The sequence below is a fragment of the Nerophis lumbriciformis genome, linkage group LG35 (genome assembly GCF_033978685.3).
Source record: "Nerophis lumbriciformis linkage group LG35, RoL_Nlum_v2.1, whole genome shotgun sequence".
NCBI lineage: Eukaryota > Metazoa > Chordata > Actinopteri > Syngnathiformes > Syngnathidae > Nerophis > Nerophis lumbriciformis.
Window position 1 is genome coordinate 25,662,396 of NC_084582.2, and position 27,206 is coordinate 25,689,601.

Below are 27,206 nucleotides of genomic sequence, written 5' to 3' on the forward strand. Positions count from 1 at the left end.
CTTAGGTTGTTGTCTTTGGGAAAGTGTTTGTCAATCAGATTGAGGAATTTGTGTCCAATGTTCGTTGAGACGTTTTTGCTGTATGGGGGGTTGTACCAGATGATGTCGTTTCGTTTTCTGTTCTTTTTTGGCTGGTTTCCTGGCGTGGGTTCATAGGTGAGGGTGAAATTGTATCCGCTTTCATCAAGGGCTTTTTGGTACGGGGGGGTTGCTTGGTCAAATTCAGCTTTGCTAGATGACAGCATCGATAGCCTTTTATTGATTCCGGTAGGTATTCTTTTCGTGGTGGTGGGTGGGTGGTTGCTGTCATGGTGCACGTATTGGAGTGTTGTGTTGGGTTCCGGTTCACCGTGCGTGACTGCTCGCTGACTGCTCGCTGTTTCGAAAAAGCTAAGTATCGTTCTATTTGTGTGCTTTTAAATTGTTCTGCAGCTTTCTTTATTACTTTCTCAACATATTTAGTAGTACTATTTAACTTGCAAATCACCCGATCTCTGTCTCTCCACCCCTCCCGCAGCTAGCTAGCAGCTAGCTGCTAAGCTAACGAAGCTAGCGCGGAGAAAGGCGTCGCCGGGCGCCGGTCAGAAGGAGTCTACTCCTGCACACCGTGACCAGGACTTCTCGGAAGACAGCAGGAACTTCACTCGGTGACAGAAAACACCGTGAGTATGGCTTCCTGCGCGTCTTGCACCTTACTCACGGAGAGGCTGGCTCTGCTAGAGGGCCGTGTCCGCCAGTTAGAGCAGAGTAATCTCGTAACGTTAGATGTTGCGGACACATCTGCTAGCGTTAGCTGTAGCGAGCTAACTAGCCCAGCCTGTAGCAGTCCTAAGCGGCCTACAAGCTACGGTGTACCGGTTGAGACGCATAATAGATTTAGCTCTTTAGCTAATCCTACACCCCAGTCTACCGGGCACCACACCTTAGTCATAGGGGACTCTATCACCCGAAACATAAAGCTTAGCAAACCAGCCACAATTAAGTGCATCCCGGGGGCCCGAGCACCTGACATTGAGGCTAATCTTAGGGAGCTAACTCGCAACAGGCCTAGTAAACACGTACGACAGGCTAATCGCACCACTAGTTATGCGAATATAGTTGTACACGTTGGCTCCAATGACACTAGAATGAGACAGTCAGAGATTACAAAGAGAAACATAGCCAGGACTTGTGATCTCGCTAGAAAGATGTCCAGGCATCGAGTAATTGTCTCTGGCCCCCTGCCTGCGAGAGGCAATGATGAGAGATATAGCAGATTAGTCTCGCTTAACAAGTGGCTGGCTAGCTTCTGTAGACAACAGGGACTAACGTTTATTGATAATTGGCCCTCTTTCTGGGGCAAACCAGGCTTGCTGATGAGGGACGGCCTTCACCCTAACCAGGAAGGCGCCATCATCCTGTCTAAGAATATAGACTACTGTTTAAGTCACATTTGACTAACTACACTAGAGCAAGCCCGGTCACAGGCAATTACAGAGCCTGCTAGTCCGGGTGAGGAGTCAGTTAAGCTAGAACTAGCCAGCACCAGGCTGGATAATTCCTGTACGCATAGCAATTTTCTTAGAATAACACACAACTCACATAATGTGTTTTCTGTTGTGAATGTGTCCGGGGTAGATATGCATTCTACTGAGGTGGCAAATCATGATGCGTTCAGTCGATCGCAGCATCAAGCAAACAATCTGAAAATTCCCGTCGTATCAATTCCTAGATATGGTCGAAACTATTTAAAGTGCACTACGTATAATAAACGCAACATTATTAATATTTCTACTACGGATAATTTAAACAAAAACTCGTCAAAACAGCCCAATACTTATAATATGGGCTTTTTAAACATAAGATCATTGTCTCCCAAAACGTTATTAGTTAATGAGGTCATTAGAGACAACAATCTTAACGTCATTGGTCTTAACGAAACCTGGCTCAAACCAGACGAATTTTTTGCGCTAAATGAGGCATCTCCTCCTAACTATACGAATGCGCATATTGCCCGTCCCCTTAAAAGGGGTGGGGGGGTCGCACTAATATACAATGAAAACTTTAACCTTACCCCTAACCTAAATAATAAATACAAATCGTTTGAGGTGCTTACTATGAGGTCTGTCGCACCGCTGCCTCTCGATATGGCTGTTATCTACCGCCCCCCAGGGCCCTACTCGGACTTTATTAATGAATTCTCAGAGTTCGTTGCTGATCTAGTGACGCACGCAGACAATATAATCATAATGGGGGACTTTAATATCCATATGAATACCCCATCGGACCCTCAGTGCGTGGCGCTCCAGACTATAATTGATAGCTGTGGTCTTACACAAATAATAAATGAACCTACGCATCGCAACGGCAATACGATAGATCTAGTGCTGGTCAGGGGTGTCACCACCTCCAAAGTTATGGTACTCCCGTATACTAAAGTAATGTCCGATCATTACCTTATAAAATTCGAAGTTCTGACTCATTGTCAACAAACTAATAATAATAATAACTGCTATAGCAGCCGCAACATTAATGCCGCCACAACGATGACTCTTGCTGACCTACTGCCTTCGGTAATGGCACCATTCCCAAATTATGTCGGCTCTATTGATAACCTCACTAACAACTTTGACAATGCCCTGCGCAAAACCATTGATAGTATAGCACCGCTAAAACAAAAAAGGGCCCCTAAAAGGCGCACCCCATGGTTTACAGAGGAAACCAGAGCTCATAAATTATCATGTAGAAAGTTGGAACGCAAATGGCGCGCAACCAAGCTTGAGGTTTTCCATCAAGCATGGAGTGATAGTTTAATATCGTATAAACGCATGCTTACCTTAGCTAAAGCTAAATATTACTCAAATCTCATCCGCCTCAACAAAAACGACCCTAAATTTTTGTTTAGTACAGTAGTATCGCTAACCCAACAAGGGACTCCTCCCAATAGCTCCACCCACTCGGCAGATGACTTTATGAATTACTTTAATAAGAAAATTGAACTCATTAGAAAGGAGATTAAAGACAACGCATCCCAGCTACAACTGGGTTCTATGAACACAGATACAACTGTATCTACGACGGATACTGCAATACAAAATAGTCTCTCTCTTTTTGATGAAATAACATTAGAGGAAATATTACAGCGTGTAAGTGGGATAAAACAAACAACATGTTTACTTGACCCACTTCCTGGGAAACTTATCAAGGAGCTTTTTGTATTATTAGGTCCATCAGTGCTAAATATTATAAACTTATCACTTTCCTCTGGCACTGTTCCCCTAGCATTCAAGAAAGCGGTTATTCATCCTCTGCTCAAAAGACCTAACCTTGATCCTGACCTCATGGTAAACTACCGACCGGTGTCCCACCTTCCCTTTATTTCGAAAATCCTCGAAAAAATTGTCGCACAGCAGCTAAATGAACACTTAGTGTCTAACAATCTCTGTGAACCTTTTCAATCCGGTTTCAGGGCAAATCACTCTACGGAGACAGCCCTCGCAAAAATGACTAATGATCTACTGCTAACGATGGATTCTGATGCGTCATCTATGTTGCTGCTTCTTGATCTTAGCGCTGCTTTCGATACCGTCGATCATAATATTTTATTAGAGCGTATCAAAACACGTATTGGTATGTCAGACTTAGCTTTGTCGTGGTTTAACTCTTATCTTACTGACAGGATGCAATGCGTCTCCCATAATAATGTGACCTCGGACTATGTTAAGGTAACGTGCGGAGTTCCTCAGGGTTCGGTTCTTGGCCCTGCACTCTTTAGCATTTACATGCTGCCGCTAGGCGACATCATACGCAAATACGGTGTTAGCTTTCATTGCTATGCTGATGACACCCAACTCTACATGCCCCTAAAGCTGACCAACACGCCGGATTGTAGTCAGCTGGAGGCGTGTCTTAATGAAATTAAACAATGGATGTCCGCTAACTTCTTGCAACTCAACGCCAAGAAAACGGAAATGCTGATTATCGGTCCTGCTAAACACCGACATTTATTTAATAATACCACCTTAACATTTGACAACCAAACAATTACACAAGGCGAATCAGTAAAGAATCTGGGTATTATCTTCGACCCAACTCTCTCGTTTGAATCACACATTAAGAGTGTTACTAAAACGGCCTTCTTTCATCTCCGTAATATCGCTAAAATTCGTTCTATTTTATCCACTAGCGACGCTGAGATCATTATTCATGCGTTCGTTACGTCTCGTCTCGACTACTGTAACGTATTATTTTCGGGTCTCCCTATGTCTAGCATTAAAAAATTACAGTTGGTACAAAATGCGGCTGCTAGACTTTTGACAAGAACAAGAAAGTTTGATCATATTACGCCTATACTGGCTCACCTGCACTGGCTTCCTGTGCACTTAAGAAGTGACTTTAAGGTTTTACTACTTACGTATAAAATACTACACGGTCTAGCTCCGTCCTATCTTGTCGATTGCATTGTACCATATGTCCCGGCAAGAAATCTGCGTTCAAAGAACTCCGGCTTATTAGTGATTCCCAGAGCCCAAAAAAAGTCTGCGGGCTATAGAGCGTTTTCTATTCGGGCTCCAGTACTATGGAATGCCCTCCCGGTAACAATTAGAGATGCTACCTCAGTAGAAGCATTTAAGTCCCATCTTAAAACTCATTTGTATACTCTAGCCTTTAAATAGCCCCCCTGTTAGACCAGTTGATCTGCCGTTTCTTTTCTTTTCTCCTCTGCTCCCCTTTTCCTTGGGGGGGGGCGGGGGGGGGGGGCACAGGTCCGGTGGCCATGGATGAAGTGCTGGCTGTCCAGAGTCGGGACCCGGGGTGGACCGCTCGCCTGTGCATCGGCTGGGAACATCTCTGCGCTGCTGACCCGTCTCCGCTCGGGATGGTGTCCTGCTGGCCCCACTATGGACTGGACTCTTACTATTATGTTGGATCCACTATGGACTGGACTCTCACAATATTATGTCAGACCCACTCGACATCCATTGCTTTCGGTCTCCCCTAGAGGGGGGGGTTACCCACATATGCGGTCCTCTCCAAGGTTTCTCATAGTCATTCACATCGACGTCCCACTGGGGTGAGTTTTTCCTTGCCCGTATGTGGGCTTTGTACCGAGGATGTCGTTGTGGCTTGTGCAGCCCTTTGAGACACTTGTGATTTAGGGCTATATAAATAAAGATTGATTGATTGAGATTGATTGATTGATTCGTGAATGGTTGGTAGCTGTTATTTCTCAGGTTGAAAGTGACGTCAAGGAAGTTGACGGTTTGCTTGTTGGCTTCAATCGTGATCCGTAGGCCGTTCTCTTTGAAAATTTGGCATATGCGCTTCTTGGTATTCTCGCTGCTATATATATATATATATATATATATATATATATATATATATATATATATATATATATATGTATATGAAATACTTGACTTGGTGAATTCTAGCTGTAAATATACTCCTCCCCTCTTAACTACGCCCCCAACCCCGCACCCACCCCCCCACCTCCCGAAATCGGAGGTCTCAAGGTTGGCAAGTATGCTCCTAGCTCTTTTATTTCCTGTTTTCTTGTTAGCCATTAGCTGTTTCCATTTTTTTCTGTTTGCTGCTTCCTGTTTTCAGTTTTGGCTATTCATTGTGTTTTTACTTTTATTTTATGAACATTAAATCATGTTTTCCTGGACAAAGCCTGCCATCTCTGCATCTTGGGGTTCATCACCAACAAAACCTGACAGACCCATCTCAATCATGGATGATCTGTATCGGCAGCATAAAACCCTGATCGGAACATCCCTGGTTTATTTACATTTTCATATGGGACAATTTATAGCAAATTGGGCATATTGTAAAGTTCTAAAAGGGTGAAGGTTTACTTTAGATACCTTGTTACCATAGACTAAACAGCACCAATGGGTCATCTGCAAAAAGAATGGCATGCGGTTCTCTGGATCGAGCGAAAGCAACTTTAAAAGACAGTTCCAATTCAAATGTTATATTTACCTCCTGAAAACTTTAGCGTCCTCTCCAGTAGACATTTGTTTTTGTTTTTTCTTGCCAGAGTCACACATTTTGGAAAGAAACATCCTTGTTATACAAATGCCTACCGCAGAGGACACTGGTTCTCAGGAGCACATAAGAAGTGGATACATTTCAAATATACAGTATCAATATGGAGGGCCAGAAGAACAAGTGTAGAAAAGGAGGAGGAACACAAACATGCAGCCACCATCTCTCTCTCTCTCTATCTCTGTTGCACGCACACACACACACACATACACACACACACATACACAACGCCTCCGATGTAGCATGCCGCATCTCGGTGGGAGGAAGACAGGACAAGAGCAAATGGACATACTGTAGAAACCGGCCATGACGGAGTTTTCACAGTGGTCCCCCGTATAGTCATTGGGACACCTGATGGAGGGAAAACAGGACACAGGGAAAGAGAGAAGGGTACGGGGATAAAGATACAGAGGGAAGAGAGAGTTTGAAAAGGAGTAGTACACAAAAGGGGAGACAGAAAGGTGGGGAGTAGAAAGGAAGGGGGGAAGGAGACACAAGAAAGCACAGAGAATGTTGAATTAGAAACAACACAATCCATGAAGTACAAAAAACGAGAGATGACTTGCATACTGTGACATCACCGCTATCAATATGACATCAGTGGTACAGTATAATGATATCATCACAGTCATGAAGGTCATGTGATGCTAGTTCAGGAAGTACGAGGGGTCAAACACATAAAACCAGCAACCCCTAATGGAGCACACATACAGTAAACACACATCGGACATGCGCTGATTGGATATGTCATCAGGTACAACCTGCACACTCTTATGAGCTGTGTGTTGGATATCTATCCAATCGCTACTACCGATTGGATAGTTTAGTGAGGTCCTTGCATCGGCCCCGCAGGGGGTCTACTCCGACTCTGGTGGAGTCTGAGAAGACGGTCAAACTTGACTATCGAGAGGAAGTAAAAGTCGTAACAAGGTTTCCGTAGGTGAACCTGCAGAAGGAAGTCCCCAGGGCCACGGGCAAGTTTCGGCCCGCCCTTGGCGTGGGTGGCACGGCGGGCTCTGTGACCGACGGACAGGCTCCTGCCCAACGATGGCGCGTCCCCGTGGGCCGCTCACCTTTCGGACCCATAACCGGCATCCGCTTTCGAGCTGGGGTGTTTGGGTTGCTAAATCTGGTGCAGCCATCTTCTTAATGTAACTGCACATTGTCTTTCAAATAAACGAATACATACATACATATCTGGTGTATGGATCGGCTGGGTCACTGCCTCATTTGCCCAACTGTAACAGTGAAACCTGAGCAAGAGGCGGGATACACCTCATACTGGTCACCAGTCAATCAAAGTCCACTAATAAACAAACAACCATTCACATTCACACTTATAGAGTCGCTATTTGTGTTACAAAGTTGTGTGGTTATGTGCACACGCTCATAAAGTATTATTATTGTGCAAAAAAAGAAAGACAACTAGTTACGTAACCGTGGCAGAAGTATAGACAAAAGGTGGAAGGATACGTAGCTAACTTTTTTCCATCTCCCAAGAGCAAGGCAGACTCTTCTGATGGCAGTGTGTCAAAGCAAAAGAAAGTGAAATTGGACATTGTAAAATATTTAGAAAGTGTTGAAGTGGTTAAATCAATATTGACTGCATGCCTGGGTCCAAGCCTCGACTAACATGAAGGGATACAAATAGTATCTTTGAAAATGTGAAAGGATCTGCTCCTATGCAATGGACAGTCATAACTAAGCAGCATAGTGGTCTCATTATTGGCACTTCCTCCTTGTCTTTCTCTCCCGTTGAACACCCTTTCTGGAGTGCAAAACAACTACAGGGTTCAAAGTAACCAATTGCTTTCTTTTTTCTTGTTTCATTGAATTATTGTACTGTGTACCTTGGTCTTCCATGCCCCACTTTTTGTATGATTCGGTTTTAGGAAAACATTTTCACAAATAGTATGTGTTTTTGGAAAAAAATAGAATTAAAATAAAAAAAATAAAAAATTATATATATATATATATATATATATATATATATATATATATATACACACACATATTAAGTAGTAATGCAAAATGGCTATTGTTTACATTTTAAATCGGTAATTGAAAAAACGGTGCCCGAACCAATACTTAAAAAATGTATTTAATTTTTTTGTAAAATATGCCAATGCATTTTTATTTGTATGGAATGTTGTGACGTTCAAGGTGAACAGACTCATAATTTAATTACTTGACTTATTTAAATTAAATGACAACTAAGTACACATTCAAAAATGAATAAGATCTACAACAAGTGATCATAGTTATTGCAGCAATACAGAACATAGAGAAAGTGCCAAAAAATGACTTTGTGTACTGATGCTCATAATTCCAGGTGTCCAAAGAAAGTGAATGCAATCTCGCTCGCCGTAATCATCATTGATGCATAATGAGGAAATGTTTTGGCTATTGGCTCGCCTAGAGCTGCCGTCGGGCAGTATTATGGGGGTTGCTGTGTTAAAGTACCAGTATAACGGAAACATATGTTGATTTTATATTGAAGCGACTATCATATATATTTTTGATTTATAACACAAAAAGACTTACACATTTTGCAAGTAAAAATATATGATCAAAAATATTTAAATCTCACAGAGATTCCCGAGCCATAATGTGCACGACAGTCACATGATCCGTGATGTGCATGGATGGACCACAGTTCCCTTAGATTCAATTCAATTTATTGGGAACATGTCAAAAATTCACAAGCACATATTTTGCTCAAGTGATCAATCAACCAAAAGGCGTGGGAAGAAGCAGGGGTTGTCTCGTCCCACCCCTGTGCCATAAGCAGCAAAAAAAACAAACAAACAAACAAACAAAAACAAATGGTAGCAAGTAGGGATGACCGATAATGGCTTTTTGCCGATATCCGATATTCCGATATTGTCCAAATCTTTAATTACCGATACCGATATCAACCAATACAGATATATACAGTCGTGGAATTAACACATTATTATGCCTAATTTGGACAACCAGGTATGGTGAAGATAAGGTCCTTTTTTTGAAAAATAAAATAAAATAAAATAAGATAAATAAATTAAAAACATTTTCTTGAATAAGAAAGAAAGTACAACAATATAAAAACAGTTTCATAGAAACTAGTAATGAATGAAAATGAGTAAAATTAACTGTTAAAGGTTAGTATTATTAGTGGACCAGCAGCACGCACAATCATGTGTGCTTACGGACTGTATCCCTTGCAGACTGTATTGATATATATTGATATATAATGTAGGAACCAGAATATTAATAACAGAAAGAAACAACCCTTTTGTGTGAATGAGTGTGAATGGGGGGGGGGGGGGGGGGGGGGGGGGGGGGTTGGGTTGGTGCACTAATTGTAAGTGTATATTGTGTTTTTTGTGTTGATTTAATAATAATAAAAAAAAACAAAAAAAAAACGATACAGATAATTAAAAAAAAAAACGATACCGATATTTTCCGATATTACATTTTTAGGCATTTATCGACCGATAATATCGGCCTCATCTCTAGTAGCAAGAGATAAGAACTGACAAATAATTCAAAAGGAGTACATTCCTGTAAAGAGGAATTTATTCATAGTTTACCCCAGTGCCACAATTAGTACATGAGAGTAATATCAGTAACTTTGCTTCAACAGTTCCTTATATACTTTGTAAACACCATCGGCTTGTATTGTTTCTTAAACTGACTCATGCTAGTACCGTATTTTCCGCACTATAAGGCGCACCGGATTATAAGGCGCACCTTCAATGAATGGCCTATTTTAAAACTTTGTTCATATATAAGGCGCACCGCATTATAAGGCGCATAGAATAGACGCTATAGTAGAGGCTGGGGTTACGTTATGCATCCATTAGATGGAGCTGCACTAAAGGGAATGTCAACAAAACAAATAGTGATTGTACTGACACTTCTACTTGCTGCTCTCTGTTCAACAACCCACTGTTCGATTTTATCCTTCAACTGTAGCCATCTCGCTTTGTTCCCTCGGAAACTCTGTTTAGTCTTCTTTACTTGGCGCAGGTCATCATGTTGCTTCCTCCACTTCCGCACCATTGATTCGTTAATGTAAAATTCTCTCGCTGCTGCTCCATTCCCGTGTTCTACTGCGTGACTGATCGCCTTGAGTTTAAACTCTGCGTCGTAAGCGTGTCTCTTAATAGGAGCCATTTTTGGGTCTTTACATAAAGTTTAGGTCTCGCAACTACGGGACTTCATTTTCCCCCGTAGAAGAAGAAGTTCTTCGTCTACGGTAAGCAGCCGCCGACTTCATTTTCCCCCGTAGAAGAAGAAGCGCTTCTTCTTCTACGGTAAGCAGCCGTAGAAGGGGGAAAATGAAGTCGGCGTAGTTACCGTAGTTGCGAGACCAGTTGTGGCTCAATATTGGTCCATAGATAAGGCGCACCGGATTATAAGACGCACTGTCAGCTTTTGAGGAAATTGGAGGATTTTAGGTGCGCCTTATAACGCGGAAAATACGGTACATTGTTTAAGTTCTTTACTCTATCCATTTTATAGCTTAATCCCACATACAACTACACCAAATGTTTTCTAAGTTGTGCGTGTATATAAATCAGTGGCGGGCCGTGCGTTTCCCACCTAGGCCTTCAGTGAAGTCCAACTTCAATGATTACCTCTCAAAATACCATCATTGATGTCACCACATGATCATTGCTGGAGAAATACTATACAGAAACATATTTACACACTACTGGACACTGTACAAAATGGGTTATTTTCTGGCGCTTGTAAAAATCAATAAACCCGTATCAGCAATTAAAACATAGCTTATGTAGTACTGTCAAAATTAAAATTGCAAAAAAAAATGTTAAACGTGAAAAAATAAAGAAATAAAATATCTGAACTCACATTTCATCGACAGCTGAGCTAGTTTCCGGGGTTGGCTGACATGGTCTCACAAGATGTAGTTTCTCTTTAAATATCCTTCTTGAAAATGGCCTTACAAATATATGTGTTGTCTTTTCTAATCATAAAAGATGCAGGCGAGGCGTGTTGGCTGACTTCTTAAAGTTCAACAAGTTTAATCAACCTAAATGGGGCTACTGCGCATGCTCTCCACTACTGTGGCAGGCTGGGTAATGGAGTTCTTATGGTATCTGCCTTAAGCCATCTAGATTCTAGATGGCTTATGCATGGTCCCCAACCACCGGGCCGCGGCCTGACCGATTGGTACCGGGCCGCACAAGGGAAAAAAAAAAAGAAAAGATATATATACCGGTATATATATTTTTTTTTAAATTAAATCAACATAAAAGCACAATATATACACTATATATCAATGTATACCAATACAGTCCGCAGGGATACAGTCCGTAAGCACACATGATTGTATTTCTTTATTAAAAAAAAAAAAAAAAAAAATCACGATACCGTTTTTATTACTTCATGTGTGTTTTCCCCTTTAGCAGAATGCAGTGGTGTCATCTGCAAATTGTATTAACTTGAGGTCTTCTGCTCTTTTATTGATGTTAATTATATACAGATTGAATATTTTTGGTCCCAGAACTGACCCCTGGGGTACGGCACAAGATATATCCAAACAGTCTGATGTGTGATCTCCTGTCCTCACGCATTGCATCTTATTGGTCAAGTAGCTTTTTACCCAGTTCAACACCACTCCTCTGATGCCGTATCGTTCTAATTTGTGTATTAGTACATCATGATTCATTGTGTCAAATGCTTTTGATAGAGCCATAAATACTGCAGAGGCAGCTTGTTTATGATCTATTGCGTTGGTAATTTCTTGTTCAATTACTGCCATTGATGTTGAGTCATTTTTTCTGTATCGATATTGGCTGTCTGAAACTACTTTGTACTTGTTTATCAATTTGTCTAATCTGTTGTTATATATTTTTTCAATAATTTTTGAAATTTGTGGGAGTAATGAGACTTGTCTGTAGTTAGTAATTTGATGTGTATCGCCTGTCTTGTAAATTGGTATTACTTTAGCTATTTTATCTTGTCTGGGAATTTTCCTGTTTGAAATGATAAATTATTTATGTACAATAATGGTTCTAATATTTATATTATAGCCTTATTTATCATTTTCATACCGATGTATTCATAACCAGTGGATGTTTAAGATTATTTTTTTTAGAAGGTCAATTATTTCCTCTACTGTCACAGAGTTTAAGAAAGTTGAGTTGGGATTTCTTTTTTTCAGAATCATCAGATGTGTTTTTGTCCAATATTCACAAAATAGTCGTTGAAAAACCACAACAAACCTAGTACTCATGTCATACTTAATGAGAGCCGACAACGATTACTTTGGAACAAATTATGATCCAAAACCTTATATTTTTTAGCCTGTATATGAGGAGGATGAGCAACACATTTTAGAAGCTGTGTGCTAAACCGATGCAGATATAGTGAAACACATAAGTATAATGCAGCAGTATTGCTCAGTGCTCAACAAGAAATACAAACTACGAACATAATAAAACAAACACACACTGTACAATGTCTGCTCTCACTGGGATCCTGACTGATGGGATTTTCATATCTCCCCGTTCGGATGAAATAATATTAATAATTCTCACAAAGGGTTTAAAAAAAAGTTGCCGCACTGAGCATATTACGCATGTTTTTCTTGCCGTCTCTGGGTCTAAGTTTGATGTTAAACTTGACCAACTTTTCGGTTTATGGCCTCATCCTTCTATTATCCAGGTGAGAGGCATGATTTATAATGTAGAATTAACCTTAACCAGCTCATAGGCAACGCAGAAGCTCACTGGCTCAATATGTCAACAGCTTAAAATAAAATTAAAAACGTTAGTAAAACGGAAGCTTCTCAGAGAGCGAGATAACTCCTGGAAATTACTGGCTTAGAATGGCCAAAGGTATAGTGTTTGGTGTTTGTCCAAGTTAAAGGAAACGGCAGGCTGTCTTCTTCTAATGGATTTATTACAATCTTCGCAAGATGGGTAACGTTTGCTGTGATGGCACACAAACAACTATCAGAAATGTAGTCAATATTACATACAGATAACATGTCATGAGACATGCAAATTTAAAATACACAGAGGACATAAGTAAAGGAATTTAAATTACTTCAAATATACCTACAAACGAGTCATAATGATGCAATACATACACACAGCCAGCTTAAATAGAATGATAGCATCGATTAGCTTGCAGTCATGCAGTGACCAAATATGCCTGATTAGCACGCCAACAAGTGAATAACATCAACAAAGCTCACCTCTGTGCATTCACGCACAGCATAAAAAGTTTGGTAGACAAAATGAGACAAAGAAAGAGTGGCATAAAAACACGTCTTACCGTGGCAGCGTCGGAGAAAGTTGTACATGTAAACAAACTAAGGTGAGCTCAAGGACCGCTGAAATTAGTAGGACAAAACAGCGCTCGCCAAATACTCTCATCAGTGAAGCATGTATAACATAAACAGCAAGATGACTAACAATTAGGAATGTTTGTGTCATGTTTGTCCTCCGACAGACACCATATTAAAACAAAACATATATTTTTACCTGACCTTTTTTCCATTTTCCCACAATTTTTAAAAAGCTCCACGGAGCCACTGGGGAGGCGCTAAAGAGCCGCAGCCGTGGGTTGCCTAACCCCGCCCTAGACTGATCACTTCAGTTACAGGGATCCACAAATGTCAACCTAAAACATTGTCATTCACATGCCAGGTCTGTTGTTGGCAATGACCCCTTCTTCAGAAACACCACACCAACGTGCAAGGAATGCTTTTCCTCTTAGGAATTAATATACTGTACTTCGTCAAAAATGTAATATTTTAGCTGCAAAGCAATATTGTTTGGCTGGAGAAGTGTTATCAGACTCATTAGCACGTGTAGTACCTACAATAGCACACATGCAACAACAACAGCCCTGGCATTATGGTTGTATCAGAGATGTTCATTCATAAAATGTCTGTCAGTGGATTACAATCAGCTGGCTGTCCAGAACCGTGTCAGAGATCAGATGGTGAGCATTATTCTTATCTTTTTAATATTTGTTTTTAAAGAGCAGCTTCAAATGTCACAATTAAAAACACAACAAACAAAGCCATTTCAAAGTTTGACGCGATACAGGGTCCATTTGAGAATCTAATATAAGTGGTACATATTAAGGTTTGGTTGTCAGGGTAACCATAAATAATAGCAATGCTGATTCATAACTGAAAACAAACAATGGTCTCCCGTTTCACGGTGTTGTGCTATAAACATATGACTAGTGAGTCAAACAGAAAATCTGTTTGGAAGCCATGAAAACAACATTCAAATTAATTTCACACCTGAAGCAAAAAACAGATGTGACTAGCAGCATGTATTTAATGTGCAGTCATGTGGGTGTTAGGATGCACCAAATCTGTCAAAAAATATGTTGGATGATAAATTGAATCACACCAGCACGGAATGAATAGGATACTTTTGGTTTGTTTTACAATGGATTAATAAAAGCACCTTATAAACAGTGCAATGTATTGTTTGTTATTATTTGTTGGCGGGTGGTAAACTGTCAGAATGTTGACATAATATGAATATGAGTCATAATCTGACATCCCTGATACCAACAATAAGCTTCTCACGACATCATAAAATGTAATTTTACGGCAAACTATGGGCATTTTTTAACCTTTCAATTTGATTATCTATGTACTTTGGCAACTTATCGTTTTTTCTGTTGCTATAAACACCTTACATGCTTCTCCTTAGTATTTAAATCCAGGAGGCGCTCCTCGCTATTATTGAGCCAAAAAAGTGGAAAAAACAAAAAAAGCGGATAACGGTGGACCACAGCAGTGACATTAAACTAAAAGATGCACCACCATCAGAAGTGTGGACTTACTTTGTTTTTCATAATATGGATGTGGACATATTTATTTTGTTCAGTTTTTACTAGGACTGTCAAAGTTAACAAATGGAAAATTTAGCTTTGAAGCCTGGGCGGGTCGCTCTCTTCACAAAACCAACGTTATTTATATCCACATTTTTCACAATAGGTCCTAGCTGATAGCAGCATTGTTGCCAAATCCGCGGAATACAAGCAACTTTTGCTTGCAATGTTTATAAGTCCTGAGTTGTGTTTTTTGGGGCTTGTTTTTGAACATCTGGTTGCTTATTTGGGATTGCTTTTCTGTCCCCACATTAATACAAAACACTGAGCTGGTAGATAATTTGTCCTTTTTTATGTTTCCTGGTTATCACACATGACCATGACCCATGTACAACTGTGCCAGAGCCCAGACTGCCAGAGAAACAAGTGATGAGACAGAATAAGAATTAGTGGGGAAAACTGAATACAAATATATTTCATAATGTGAGAGAGAGTACATGAAAGGGCTGGATTAGACCCCAGGTGGAAAATGTCTCGTCTGTGTGTGTTTCTGTTTGTGTTCATTTCTCGGGCTTTAAAAAAAATCATGAGGTTTAATAAACAAACTTTATTAACTGTACTGTTGATAATAAAGGTAAAGTATTGGTATTGTTCATTATCAATAGCGCTATTTCTACTGGTATTTGTATTGCTCCATTTGTAGTGTAATAATGCTCATTGTCATTTATGTATTATTTTTTATTTTCGCTAACTGCTTATTGCTATCACTTTTACCATCATATTTGTACATGTCGTATTTGCTGATGTTGCTCTATTATTGTTGCTGTTGTTGTTGTTGTTGTGTTTGCTGTTGTTGTTTTTGTCTCTCTGTCTAATCCCCCTCTTGTCCCCACAGTCTTCCTTTTTTTTTCTCTTTCAATCCCCTCCTGCTCCGGCCCGGCTGCACCAAATGATAATATAAATACATTTAATAAAGTCAAATACAAATAAGGCAACAAGAGAAGTATCCTACACTTCTCTTTTGTAAAGTAAATCTGAACAATGGGCATCTACATCAACTACATGATTTGCCTGAGAAGCTGGACAGGACAAAAAAATAAATAAATAAAATAAAATAAATAAACAAACTTTTTCACAAATCCAACCAATTGTCCAGCCCGATGTTGGGTGAACATTTCATTAAGATACAGTTATTAAAGATAAAAAAAAAAAAAAAAATCTCTCTGCCATTAATTTTGATATTATGACTTAATCGCGATTAAATATGTTAATCATTTGACAGCCCAGTTTTTTACTTAATAGATTTGATCTATTTGAGGGACGTGAGAATGTGTTTAAAATAGTGTCACTGTTTAAAGTTGTATGGCACCAAAACATGTCATTGTTTCTGCACTATTGCTGTTTGTACTCTGGTTAAATTATGATGCAAAATATGAACTATTTTAGTGTTTTTTTTTGTTGGTTAGTTTTTGTTTCACCCCTAGTCAACTGGCACAATGTCAACTGAAAATGCAAGAAGAACCCTACCCTAATGCATATGCTGTACACAGCACCGGGTGTGTATCCTTCTCTCCACTTTCTCATAGATAACTGACATTTTGAATTAATTACAGAGAAAAAAAAACTTGAAAAGAGCCGACTCAGCGATTCTAAAATAATTATAAATAGAGCAGAGGGAAGATGGAGACACTCAGCCCTTCACCAGCATTGCTTTTACTGTGTAGGACATACTGTATCTTCTATTTTTATTTGCTTATTCAATACCACTTTCTTTCTCTGTTCACTTTTTATTTGGTATTTTTTGTTTACATTACTCTTGCAGATATTGGAAGAAGTTTAGGGGTTCAAGCACACTTAAAGCATTGCTTTGTTCCAGCTAATGCCTGAGATTACTTTGTTAAATAAATTACGCAAAAGGTCATTGCATCTATATGATTTAGAAATGACATTACTGTCACGCATTACTCCCCTGAACTCTTGGTAAATGTAAATTAAATCACTGTTGATTTTATGGATCTGTCAGAGGAAATATGAGTACTATTACTTCTACCAATAATTGGTAATGTATGACGTACATTAACAGCAAGGGTTTCCAAACTAAGGCCCGCAGGCCAAGTGCGGCCCACCAAAATCTTCATGAATCATCACAAATTTAACAAGAAAATAGGCCGGCTGTGTGTTTCTGCTTAAATTGAGTCTGCTGTGAATTCACTTCTTATGATATTGGAAGGATTTTGTCGCCCTCTTATGTACGAAGACACAATCGATGGTCAATGACCACAAATTTCAATTACAAGTGAGATAACAACAGCTTTAGTTCATATAATCCAATCCAAACAACTTATCCCACTCATGCTGTAAATGGGTGTCTATGTGTGTATAACAGCGTATTTGTGATTACTCTCGAAAATATGGCTTTATCGCAGCTTGTACTGTATTTGTACATGTTTGGCAAACTTCCCTCTTCAATTTGGTTTGATTAAAATGATGACCTGAATCATTGCGATCGCCAATTAGATGTAAAAACAACTGTGTAAATGTGATCACAGATCACTCTGATTCAGCATGCAGTTGTAAACATTTTTTTTTTTTAAATGATAAAAAAACAACCGAAATGAGTGTAATAATTTCGATATCAAATTTATTTAGATGCTTATTTAATATTATTACACATAAATATTTAATATCTATATAAGTACACCTACTTATACATATATATATACATATACATGCAGTATAAATACATATATACATGCAGTATATATACATATATACATACAGTATATATACATGCAGTATGTATACATATAAAAAATATATATATACATATATTCAGATATACATACATACACATATATTTAAATATACATATAAATATTTTAATTTTATATATATATATATATATATATATATATTATTGCATGTATCCTATATGATTCCAGAAAACACAGAGTGAGATGTTCTACCTCTTGTGCGAAACACAAATGCATAAAATGACTTAACACATTAAAATGACTAGAACAGTGAACGTGAATGGAAGACCTGACGGATAAAATTGTATATATGTGTATATATATATATATATATATATATATATATATATATATATATATATATATATATATATGTATGTATGTATATAATATATTAATATAATACTGTATGTACAGGCTATATATACTGTATATGTGTGTAAAGGGTCATCAGGTCTAAGACAATCAGACTCAAGAACAGTTTTTTTTCCCTAAAGCCATAACCACGGTGAACTCTCCTAGGCACTGATTTTATAGTTTAGCACCTCTCCGTGTGCAATTTTTACTTTCCACCTCACAATCTGAATGCTTCTGTATATATGTATATAGTATAATATTTTTTTCCTGTAAACAACACATTGAACATAAATCGTTCTCAGGACTGTACTGTGCACCTTATACCTCCTTTTGCACTATTTTTCTTTTCTTGTCTTCCTATGTTTTGCATATTTTGTAGACTGTGGCGCTGCCACTGGAGTTGCTTTTAATCTAATTGTACCTGTGTATACTGACAATAAAAGGCATTTTAAAGGCATTCTATTAAATATTTTTACTTTACATAAAGTCAGCGTTGGCAAAATTATTATAATTTTTTTCTTAAATGCTACTTCTGGTTTCCGTGCACTGTATTGGTTATTGTATGGTCAAAAAATAAGTAAAACCAACTAGTATGTCTGCGTGCTATTCTCCACAGAATCAAGTGCCCAGACAAAGAATGCCACGCCGTAGTAACTAATTTCCTGTGTCGCGAGTGCCACCACTTTGGTTAAAAAAAAGTGATTCAACACGTTTGAATCCAATAAGGTACTTGTAGTATAGTACAAAAGGGGCTGGTGGTCCCTTCCACCCGTCGCTCAATGCCAATTTTGCCAATAAGATTCCTCAATAAATGTAAAATTGATGTTAAATGTTCATTTGTATTTTCTATTCATCATTTATATGTATTTCACATAGTTTTCTGAATAAATATAAACTAATTAATCGACATAAAATGTGTTTTATGTTAATATTTTTGATTGGATTTAAAAAAAACAATTCTTATAGGAAAACAATGCATGACGCTAATGCATTGTACTCGAAAATTAAAATGAAGATGATGGACTACAAGTTCGGAGAAAAGTCCAGTGTTATTTCTATTTTTTTAATTAAAAAAACCTGCTTACTCCTTTGAGTTATGTTCAAGGGCGTAGCCTTCATTTCAAAAGTTAGGGGGGGTCGATTGTTAAAGAGCAAGATGAATTTTATCATGCATTTACAAGTAGTAACATTTATTTTTGTGCTCAGCAACGAATGTAAAATGTAATCCACTATTACTAAAATTAACAATGCAGTAAACTTTTGCTGACCTCCTTCCTCAATTTTCGGTCTGAAATGAACCTGGCTGAGGAGCAAACCTACACCGCCACAGTATACTACAAGATGATGGTGAAATTGGCTCTTATATTGTCTTAATATTGTTGGAGCATAAGAGGACGTAAAAAGTTTATTGTTAAATTTCACATAAAGCGCCCTGTCACTTATTCCTTTACATTTTATAAGCTTTTTTGGGGTTTTCAAGCGTGTCATGTCTGCAGAGTCATGTCCCCGGGCTGGCTGTTTAGTCGAGACTACTTGCTACCTGCAAGCTGATGGAAAGACATGCTGCGCTGTAACTTATAAGCCATGATGCGCATCATGGTGACTCAGAAATATTGAGAGTTAACTTAGAAAAATGAACAAAACCCAAATCGAAATTACAGGTCAGAAAAGTGTGGGGGACATAAAGGACTGGTACAGAAAATGTGTTCACTACGCCAATGGTTGTGCTATACAACCACTTTTTGTTTTATATACTAGATATGATGTTGCTGCTATTAGAACCCAAATTTCCCGGCTCCAATTTAACTTAGATAGTTCAATACATTGCAACACTTTTGACATCCACAAGCTTTACAGTAATACTTACAGTACATACTCAGAGGTTCCGCCTAACTTATACGTAAATACAGTGACGTGCAGTCAGGGGAGGCAGGTGAGGCATGGCCTTACGTGCCATTATGGAAAGAAAAAAATGTAAAAATAAAAAAATACATTTTTTTTCCATTTAACTTCACCAGTTTTAGATTATTTTTATTCAAAATCGCTGAATTTTCACATTTGCCGTTCAAATACTGAGAAGAGACTTGCGGTGAGTCAGCAGCCAGTTGAGCCTCACCATGGATTGCGCAATGACTCGGCTAACTGCTGGCCTGCTGTGCAGTGAGACCGTATTGCTATACGAATTATATTATACATTTCCATAGTTTAGTTAGCTGAGGTATATAATGTACAGTGTATTTTGTCAACAACTGTATGTGTGTAACGTATTTCTTGTGCTGAGCAATCATAAAACGGCTACGAAGACGCACTGGGTGAGGCACGCAGTTCTCCCGCCTCATGGTGGTAGAGGGCGCTAGTGAGCCCAGGGATCATTATTGCGACTACTCGGCTGCAGAATAAGTGACAACAAGCTAGCAGTACTCTGACTCGCCACACTGGGAGAAGTGTGAGCAGACACGTCTCTCCAGCGGAAGCCAGCCTTGTTTTTCCTTTTTTCCAAAACTGTATTTATAACAAACATGGCCTTTTTATTAGAGTAAACCAGCGTTTGTGGGTGTGTTTTGTCAGATGCAAAAATATTGTTTAATTGCTTGCAATAACATTAAATCAAATGAATGTGTCTGCCAATATGGAGGACTATATACTGTATCCAAGATGAAACACTTCTCTAAACTGGACTTTAAGACAAAATGAATGTGATCATACAAAGTAGGTTTTCATGGAGGATAGCTTTTGCTGCTTCAGATACAACTACAGAAAGGTAAGATACACTCACAATACTTGATTTATTTTGTTAAAACCAAATGGGACCAAAAAGTATTTAATAACAACTTTATCAAATACTTTTTGGACCCATTTATCATATCATAATATCATCATGATAATGTTTTTATGAAAGCAAATAAATCCCTTATTTTTCTTGTTATTCTAATGTGCAACCTAGATTAGAGCTGCACATATGAATTTAAGTAAAAAAAAGAAAAACAAACTCCAAAAGTATCTTTGCCTCACCTGGTGTATAGTTCACCGCACGTCACTGCATAAATAACACAACAAGAAACATCTATCAAGGCGATGCTACAGCTGATGTACCACAATAATAAACATGCAGAAATGAAAACCTCTCTGGCACTGTAATCAAGACTCCACACTAATATTTGTGTATAACATTATTTTCTGACGCAGCTCTTGTTTTGTATCTAAGTGGACTGTGCATGTGTATTTTGTATTACAATTGTGGAAATAAATCCACTTTGTATGCAACCTGGGATGGATTAGACTCTGTTTCCTTCTATCCCCTAATTCATACAATATTGTTTTTTTCTATATTAAATCATTAACAAAACATTGTGTTTATTTGTGTACAAAGTAAAGTATTGTCATATATTCACTACCTCACTTGCTTGCCCTGAGTGAGACATTGACAAATTATGCACAAGAAGCATATAGATCCCATTTATTAGTCACAGCTGTGTACAACTGAGTCACAGGCAAACTATATGGATACTGGCAGTATGGTGTTTTTGATTTAGAAATTAATTCCATAAAGTTTACGCTGCAACTGTACTCTGGTCCAAACATACGATACAAAAAATAGGACAAAGTAGATTAAATTTTAGTCAATATAATTACATTACAACACAAATACCCTGAAGTGGTATTACTCAAAGTATGGTCCGAGGAACCCCCAAGATTTCTCTGAGTAACTACAGACAACACAAACACACCATGGACCATGGACTGCACATATGCACACATATCCCAACCCCACGCCTTTGTCACCGCTAAACTCCTTGGGTTGGGCGGATGGCTGGAGCAGGGCCAGAAAGGCTGCAGCTTCGCCAACGGAGTCCCCGCCCCCTCTTCACCTCCTCCCCTCCTGTTACAAGTCTTGTGGTTTATGTGTCGTAACATGTGTATATGTGGTTGTCGCGTATGTATGTGTGTCTGCTCTTGAACGGGTCTGTGCTGAAAATGCAATTGTGTTGTACTTGGGCAATGACAATATAGCCCTTCCATGTTATTCCATTTCGAGAACCCCCAAGAGTTCTGTGAGTGACTTAGCGGATCAATTTTACAACACAACCTAAAACTTCTAACTTCCAACAGTTTGGTTCGGCTCTGGGGTCTGTGTAAATGTGTAGATGTATAAAATAATTCCATTCAGCGAACAGAGAGTGCATCCGTCCTCCTTTTAACCACTGACATTAAAATACTAACAATATATACGTGCATCACACAGGTATATTATAAATAGCTGTGGTTTGAAATATAATCAGCGAAATAAGCTTGCTGTAGAGCTTCGTGTGGAGGATTCTACCAGTGGATTGAGGACAGAAAGGACAGCCGACACAAAGCAAGTCTGAGGCCGCAGACAAAGAGATAAGCGACGGGAGAGATTAAGGGAGGGACTGCACATGATGGTGGCAATGGACAACAAATGAGTGAATTCAACTTACTTGCAAGAAAGCTGGTTTATACCATGTATGAAGTAACAGTCTCCACCGTTGATGCAGTAGGCCTTTTCCGTGTCGTTGCAGTGCCTCACATGACTCACACCCAGAGACAACGTGGTGGTGGTTACTGAGAGAGACATACATGAAATACATGGTATTATCAATTACATGCTGTTTTTTGCTAATAAACTGCCATCATTGTTTGTATTCTCAAGAGACCTTTGCTGTAAGTAGTTACGCATTACAAAATGCATCCATAATATGAATGACATTTGTCACATGTTCACACAATATGGACAAAAGTGGAATTTAGAAAAGGTTTGTCTTCCCTTTGCAGCTACTATGTGTAACACCTTTGTGAGCATGTGTGTCTGTCTTTTCATCACCAAGAACATTGGTGAGGTCGCTGATATTGGACATTTGACGGGTTCCAGGTCAGAGCTCTGAATGGGCCAATCAAGTATGTCCACTCAGATGGATTAATAATTTGATTAAAAGGAGAAATTAATATATCTTTAATACATTTTAGTTTCCAACAAATTACTCTTGATACTTCATACCCGATGGGTGATATGACCTAAAATCTATATTACGAAATATATTGCAGCCTCTTGCTAAAATAATATTTATCACATCATAATATTTGGTATATAAATAATGATAGAACCGTTTCAAAACGGGTTACCAAGGCTCCCAATTTAGCTGCTGATGTAGGCAGTAACATACAGTATTGCAGATTTGGTCAAAACTATTGTTAATCTATTTGCAAATGTACTGTTAAAATCTGGTAACTTTTTGTTGTAACATGTTTCTATCGACACTTCTGTTAAAATGTAATAAGCATTTTTTTTCCCACTTGGCCATATACCAATACTGATATGCAGTGTTGGGACTAATGCGTTACAAAGTAACGCATTACTGTAACGCCGTTATTTTCGGCGGAAACTAGTAGTCTAACGCGTTATTTTTTATATTCAGTAACTCAGTTATCGTTACTACATGATGCGTTACTGCGTTATTTTACGTTATTTTTATGTAGTATCGGCTAGAAACAGAAGATCTGAGTGTGTTTTATTGGAGAGCTGCAGTGTCGTCCTTCTGAATCTTCCTCTGTCACAAGGGGGAGAAGAAAAGAAGCGCGCTGTGTGTGTGTGTGTGTGTGTGGTGGAGGGGGCGTGTTTGTGTTTACTAACAAGACATCATGGCGCAGCCGAAGTTGTGTTTCTTAACATGGAGATATTCTCACTACTTTTCTTTTGTTGAGCACAAAGAAAATAACATTTTAGTTAAATGTAAGTTGTGTCTTGGATCAAAGATCCTATCTACTGCCCAAAACAGCAATTAAAATCTGCTGAAACAGCTACAAAAGCAACATGCTTCGACGAAGCTAGTAAAGAGAGACACAGACTCCAATGCCACTTCACCTCCACCTCCAACTAATGATTTTAATGGAGGGCCTGCTAGCCAGGACAACATTGATAGAGCCATTGCAGTGTATGTGGTAGAAGACATGCAGGCTTTTTCTACAGTGGAGTCACCCGCTTTCAGGCAGCTAATTAGCATGATACGTCAAACGGCAAATGGCACGGAAACATTTTCCAAGTACCTGGACAGTGAGGACATAAACATGGAAAGCGAGCTAAAGAAAACACTCCAAACTCTGCCTCTGCTCATCATTCAGCACTGAAGATGCACATACTCTGTGAATTCTCGTATATACTGTTGTTCTTTCATTCTCGATTTCTAGAGAGTTTGATTATCACATCACTCTAAATGTATAGACTATAAATTTCAAAAACATAAAGAGGGATCCTAGTGGGCCAGGCCAATCTTATATTATCTCTAAACTAAAACTGGGGAAATGTGTAGAGTGTTCTGGGCTTCAGTACAGTGTTGATCTCCTGAAGACATGATTTTATTTCACAATTCCTTGAGAGAGAAAAATGCCTGGTTAGGCTTTGTGTATGTCATGTGTGCCTTCCTTGGGTGAAGCCAGGTTTACAGCTATGTTGTGACATGTTGTTATTATGCTGTTTTTTACTTACGTATGTTATGTTGCAGCTATTTAAAATAGTTGTGTCAATTTGTTCTGGCCTGAAATAAATTTGAAACATATCTTTGTCTTTATGTGTTGTTGTGATGCAAATGCATGTCAAGTTGATCAACAGATTGTATTATTCTCCAGTGCAACAACAGTACTGAAATGAAGGCTAAAAGGGCATTAATGGGAGCCTTAAAAAAAAGAAAGAAAAAAATAAGTAACTAAATAGTTACTTTTTACAGTAACACATTACTTGTTGGTGTAAGTAACTGAGTTAGTAACTGAGTTACTTTTGAAATAAAGTAACTAGTAACTGTAACAAGTTACCCAACACTGCTGATATGGTACTTCAATTGTTGAAGACAATTGAATAATCCAATTTTGTAATCATTGTCTAACAATTGACTATTTAAATTACTGCTTATTCATTTTTATTACATACAATATTTTGAGCAAAATAAAGTCAATAGTGCAACATAACTAAACATATGCAAAAACTACAATTGGCTCTGATTTGAATCCTTTGGTTTTTACACTTAAAGGCCTCCAGGGACTTGTTTGTAAATGTTAATAACAAAAACGACAAAAACTAGTGTGTGGTAATACAAAATAATCAGTTTAGTCACTGTAGTATCGCCCATTAACTTATACTAAACATGGTATCTTTACTGTCTATTCGTATTGATCCTCCCCGTTTTATCTTCAAGAGCTGTGACTGCTAGCATGCCTTCGTGTATCCTCCAGGACACGACTATAAGAATGTGTCATAAACATCCATAATCATAAGAGGGTAATAGAATAAAATTGCCGGTCAAATTAACCTCATTCATATTGTCCATAGTGTGCATACCTAACTAATGGTGGACAAATGTTTTATAATCTTCTACATAAAGTTATGTTGCCGTACTTTACTTTTATGGTATACAATGTATGAAGGGTTCTTAACCTTTTTGACCTCTGGGCCCAACTTTTTGACACTGTAACTACTAATCTTACACTTGGTTTTAATCGTATTCAATAATTATATCCAACCTACTTACAGTTTACAAATGATATGAAACCTCATATTAAAATATTATTTTCAAGGCTTAGGTCAGCATAATTTTTTAAAAATAATTACAAATCAAACATACTGCAAAAGAAGGGACTTATACAACAAACGACGTGTCCAGGGTGTACACTGCCTTCCTCCTGAGTGCAGCTGGAATAGACTCCAGCCCCCCCGCAACCCTGAGAGGAATAAGCTGTAATATATGGCTGGATGGATGGATGGAAATAATAAAAAAAGAAATGTATATACAATTGTGCAGAGCTAAAAAAACAAACAAATTCTAACTAAAAAAATAACAAATAATAATATATACTTCTTAAAGAAACGGCGGTCCACATGGACCACTGCTGAGAAAACAGATATGGTTAAGAAACACTGCTGTACAGTATATGTATAGCAAATACATAGCCAGAGAAGTGCTCACAGATCTGCACGCTGATAATACTTGTGACGTTTTCCTGTCCGACTGAGTTTTCAGCCACACAAGTGTAGTATCCAGAGTCTTCCACACGCACTCGACTGATCAGCACCTTGGAGTTTTTTCTTCAGGAAAAACAAAAGAAAGGGAGATACATTTCTAGTTAGACCAAAATGCAATTTGACTGTCACATGTTCCTAAATGTTAAAAAAAAGACGATAAAAACACATCACTTTCACTCCGTTCTCCTAAACTTCCAAGCATGCATGTTTTTGTTTCTTCGAAAACAAGGACTAGCCTTAACAAAAGGTCAAAGCTCCTTAGCGTCCCATGAATCAAACTCCCATCCATCCTCACAGGTAAACGTGTTCAAAGAGTATTCTATGCTTAACTTTTTTCAGTATGTTACTGCACTTAGCACACAATGAGTAAATGGACTACCATATGAAGGAGCTTTACCAATCAACTGTATATTGAGCTTCGATCATCTTTGCCAACATAACAAAACACAACAGAGACATGACAGAAAAGACTTGAATGTTGGTTCACAACTTACTCTGCTGTGCGTTTGTCCATATGTAATGTGGAGAATGCATATATTTTTAAGTGTTCTTTCTTTATCCATAGTCATGTTTAAAGCAAATATATTGTCCCATGTGTACACTTTGTGTTTTTTCCTTATGCTCGTTAGTGAACTCTGTGTTTCACCTTGAAGGCCTGCAATGTCTGCTGGGAGTATAATGTACTCCCTTTTTGTGGAGGAGGCCTTATTAGTTTAGAACAAAAAGGCTGTATTTCTTTCTGGGCGGCAGGGGCTGTTATCGTAACTTATTATAAGTAACTTTCCGTTTGATTTTTAGACCGCTTCTTGATGCTGCTATTACCACATTGTAAGGGCTGGTCTCCTAAAGCTTTAGTAAAACTTGGTAATATTGCTGTTCTGTCTTGGTGGTCCTTCTTACTCAACATACAGTATATGTCATCCGAAAGAACTTGGGATTGACCAGTGTGTTTTATTCCCTTAGAGGAAGACTGGTCGGACGCATCAATTGCATTCATTTATCAATCATAGTTAGATAGAAATGAATCCAATCACAATATACAGTAACTTAATATTATTGTACTACAATATGGTCATACGATGCCAACAATTTGACCCAGGTCCATATGAGTTATATATTTTTATGTATGAAAAATAATTCAGATATACAGGTATAACATTATCAGGGGTCAGTCTGTTACATTGATGCTCCACTAAGCGAGGAAGGAGTAATCTCCCACT

The 27,206-nt window shown here is 38.4% G+C and overlaps 1 protein-coding gene across 2 annotated transcripts in view; it reads right to left on the reverse strand.

Annotated features, from left to right (window-relative positions):
* LOC133575157 (pro-neuregulin-2, membrane-bound isoform-like) overlaps positions 1-27,206 on the reverse strand; it is a 129,968-nt gene that overhangs the window by 41,109 nt on the left and 61,653 nt on the right. For both annotated transcript variants that reach the window (XM_061927702.2, XM_061927701.2), the window contains exons 3-5: positions 25,931-26,049; positions 22,418-22,541; positions 6,326-6,384 (exon numbers count right to left, since the gene is read on the reverse strand). In XM_061927702.2, coding sequence (XP_061783686.1) covers positions 6,326-6,384; positions 22,418-22,541; positions 25,931-26,049 — 302 coding nt within the window. The remainder of the gene's footprint in view (positions 1-6,325; positions 6,385-22,417; positions 22,542-25,930; positions 26,050-27,206) is intronic.